This window comes from Lactuca sativa, chromosome 8 (assembly GCF_002870075.4).
Source record: "Lactuca sativa cultivar Salinas chromosome 8, Lsat_Salinas_v11, whole genome shotgun sequence".
Lineage (NCBI taxonomy): Eukaryota > Viridiplantae > Streptophyta > Magnoliopsida > Asterales > Asteraceae > Lactuca > Lactuca sativa.
Genome location: NC_056630.2, coordinates 28,727,401 through 28,731,231, shown reverse-complemented (window position 1 = coordinate 28,731,231; position 3,831 = coordinate 28,727,401). Strand labels below are relative to the sequence as shown.

General features: G+C 34.1%; 1 protein-coding gene across 1 annotated transcript; it reads left to right on the top strand.

Moving 5' to 3' along the window:
• The first annotated feature begins 1,397 nt into the window (after positions 1–1,397).
• Positions 1,398–2,174, top strand: LOC111911143 (cell wall / vacuolar inhibitor of fructosidase 2). The gene has a single exon (XM_023906933.3). The coding sequence runs from the start codon at positions 1,496–1,498 to the stop codon at positions 2,045–2,047; it is 552 nt and encodes a 183-aa protein (XP_023762701.1). The 5' UTR covers positions 1,398–1,495; the 3' UTR covers positions 2,048–2,174.
• The last annotated feature ends 1,657 nt before the right edge of the window (positions 2,175–3,831 follow it).

The following is a 3,831-nucleotide window of genomic DNA, read 5'->3' as shown; positions in this document are numbered from 1 at the left end:
TCAAGGAAAATCAGAAGGTATTCTATAGTTTTTATCTATATGATACATTTATGATATTTGTTTAGAGGTTGTATGGTACTCCAATAATTTATGATTGTTGTTTTTCTTTGGAAATCAGATATTATTTTTATAGGGAGTAATTCAAACATCCGAATTCGAAAATCAGAATGCATTCTCTATCCTCAGAATTTGTAGAATTTGTTTAGAAGAAGTAAATCAGTTTTGTTTTCTTTCATTTTTTCTAATTCCTATTTTCTTGAATTCAAAAAAGTTTTGAGGTTAAGATGATTCTGATTTCAAATTTTTTGGACCGTAGATGGGTGTTTTCAAGTAGAAGGATTGTTGGTGTAAGTAGAAACATTTTTTTGTGTATTATTTTGAATGAAACTTTAATTTATGTATTTTGCACTAGAAAAATGAAAGGTGTAGTTCTTTTGCTTAGTTTTTTCAGAATTTTCAAGTTTTAGGGTCTTTTTTTATAAAATTGAGCAGAGCTTTTGAAATCTCGGGGTCGATCCTGACACCTTGTTTCCGATTTCACCGGTGATCTCGAAATGAAAAGGTCCATGTCAAGTACATATGGATAAATTGATTATTTTTCGCTCCCTTTAAGAAACCTAGATCATGTTCCTTTTATGGCCTTCATCATTTAAAATAAATAAATAACAAAAACAAAAAACACACAAAAAAAAAAAAAAAAAAAAACCTTTGAGTTTTGATAAAAGTCATCCTACTTTTAATCCAAAAAAAAGTCGTTAAAAACTCATTTTTTTCCCTTACAAACCACTACAATCAGGTGATGATTTTATCAATTAAAATTCAACATTTGAAAAAAAAAAAATTCAATAGGTTTGGTCGATGAAATAAAATAAAATAATGACTTTTTCACATAATAATTATCAAATACAACGACTTTTGCTACAATAATCCACATGAATCAAACAAACTTAGATTAAATAGTGACAATATGTTATACATAGCATTCTAAAAGTAAAAGTATTGTATTTATTTCTACAAAAGAATCCGACAAACATCTTCAATATGAATCCCTAGAATACAAAGGATTAAGGAACAAACCACCCATGGTTGCCTCATGGAGTCATGGTTCCGTTTCACCCGTGAACTCGCTTTGGAATCTACCCACATTCCAGGCACACACCCCGACACCCATTCTGACTATAATCATCTTAATTTTATGTCAACAATCTTCAACATTAAAATCATTAAAAAAATGATCTTAATCTTATATCAACAATATTCATCCAAAATAAAAAATAAAAAAATCACTTGCGTATTCTAACCACACACCACCGATAATCGGATCGTATATATCTAAAGCGATCGGACCCTACAACGATTTTTACCTTGTGTATTAAAAGATGTAACTTATTATGGATTCCGAAAAAGAAAGAAAACCCTATAAAACCTACACTTTATTGAGAACTCCAACTACTTTGTTCCTGCTTTTGAATCATTTCTGAAAACTCTTGTTGAAATGGTTTCTCCTTCTTCTTCTTGTTTCCTACTTCTTCTTGTTGTCGGCATTACTTGCACTCAAAACCGTAGTCCTTTTGTCAATGGAGACATCGATTTGATCCAAAAAACCTGCAAAACCACAAAATTTTACGACCTCTGCATATCATCTCTCCAATCCGACTCAACCAGTTCAGAAGCCGACACAAAAGGGCTCGCGATTATAATGGCGAAAGTTGCAGTCGCGAATGCCACTAACACAAACACCTACTTATCATCCAATCTACTCGTTAAGAACACGAACGACAATTTGAAAAAGGCGTTGAAGCAATGTGCAGATAAGTATTCCGCCGCAGGTATGGCATTGCAAAATTCGGTTCAAGATTTGACGTCGGAGTTCTACGACTATGCGTATATGCATGTGATGGCGGCTGCTGATTACGCGAATGCGTGTCACAACGGGTTTAAGAGGTACCCACGGTTGGTTTATCCACCGGAGATTGCAGCGAGGGAGGAGGGTTTGAAGCGCATTTGTGATGTGGTTATGGGAATCATCGATGCTCTCGCGAATTGAGATTATTGTGTAATTTTGTTTTGGTGTCTACAAATTGTATGTGTTTTTTGTGTATTGTGTATTGTGTTTGAGATTTGTGTATTGTGTATGTTAACAAGGTTTTCTTAATGATTCAAATTTCTGGAAATAGTTTTTTCTTTTTGATAATGCCTATATAAAAGACTCATCAGAAATAATCATTTCACTTTTCAGCCAGCGAAAAATGTAATACTCCATTCGATTATTTTCGTTAACTGAGCGTTAACATTAGCTAGTAATTTATATTAGAAAGTAACATCACAAATTAACAAGGTGTTTTTACTTTTTAACAATCTATAATTCTATATATAATTATTTTGTGTTTTGTAGTATTAAAAAACCCTGAAAAAATGGCTCATTTAATGAAATAACTCTATAAAAGCACGTTATCTATTTTGTTTTTCGTGCCCCGCATGGGTCAAAGTCAAAACTCAAAAGAGCTCAACCCCTTAAATCACGTGCTACCCAATCCATTAATAATTGGGCGAATATTATTCGTAAGGCCCGTGGATATGAGTTTAAGACGTCGGGTGTCGGCAACGCATAAGCTGTTACTGTGACTTGGCACCTAATAACGTTGTTACCATGGCTGCAACACTGCCCCGCATCAGCGTTTTTAGGCGTCACGTTGTTGGTTGTGGTCAGGGTAACGAAGGGCAACCATGTTTATTTGAACATTGGCTTCCTATTTGACTGTTTTCAAACGGTTATCTTGAATAAGTTTTTTTTATCTATAAATGCATATACACTACCTAAATGTTTATTTGAACATTGGCTTCCTATTTGACACTTGAATAAGTTTTTTTTATCTATAAATGCATATATAATACCTAATTTTTTTATCACCATTCTATTTTCTTTTTCTCTATTTCATAAAACTTTCAACAACTAAAAAATTGGATATGTTTGATCCATTCCACTAGTTCAACGATGATAACGACAACGACGATATATATGTGACTATAATGTACCAATATTATACGGACGTCCTACTACAACCCAATCCAGCTCTACTATTCACACGACGTGCAACATTAAATAGATATCACGAAGAAATGTGGCAATTTTTTGGTGTGATAACATGTTGTCCACACCCACCAACCTTAATAACCAGTTGTTCAAAGTTTTAGTAGCAAAAGAAAAAAAAAACGAAAAAATTAATGATGATATGGAAATTAGAGGGTATAATAACATGTTGCTCATTTTCACATTTGGTGTTATAACATCATATATGACATGGCTGGTGAGATGACAACTTTTGGGTGTGATAATATGTTGTCAATACCCACCGGCCTAAGTTATAACATTAATTTTTTGTCAATCTCAGATGCCATATCATTATCTACAAATATAAAATAATCACACCATCTCCACACCAAAATAATTTTCATGTTAGTTGTAACATTCGATTTTTAGGTATGAATTTTATGTTTTAATTTTGTGGAATTTTGGTGGCCACGACGTGGTGGGGAGGATCATCACGACGTGCCAACCACTTTTGGGTCGCGCTCATTTTAAGTGGTCATGACGTGGTCATGTATTGGCCACGACGTAGCGACGTCCCAGGCTCAAAACCTAATTTTTCGGGCTTAAGGTCGTATTGAAAGGATATGATGACTAGGATTTCGTCCACCCTCGGATCCCCTCCAACTGCTTAGCTCCAAACCTTAATCTCTTATCCTCCATTTTTAAGCCTCTTTGTGGCGTTCTTGGTCCCGTGAAGGAAGAAAGAAGTGTTGTGGAGCAAAATGATCAACAAACTAGCT

Excerpts from the sequence above, each read along its gene's own strand:
- LOC111911143 (XM_023906933.3), top strand. The coding sequence starts at position 1,496 with ATGGTTTCTCCTTCTTCTTCTTGTTTCCTACTTCTTCTTGTTGTCGGC.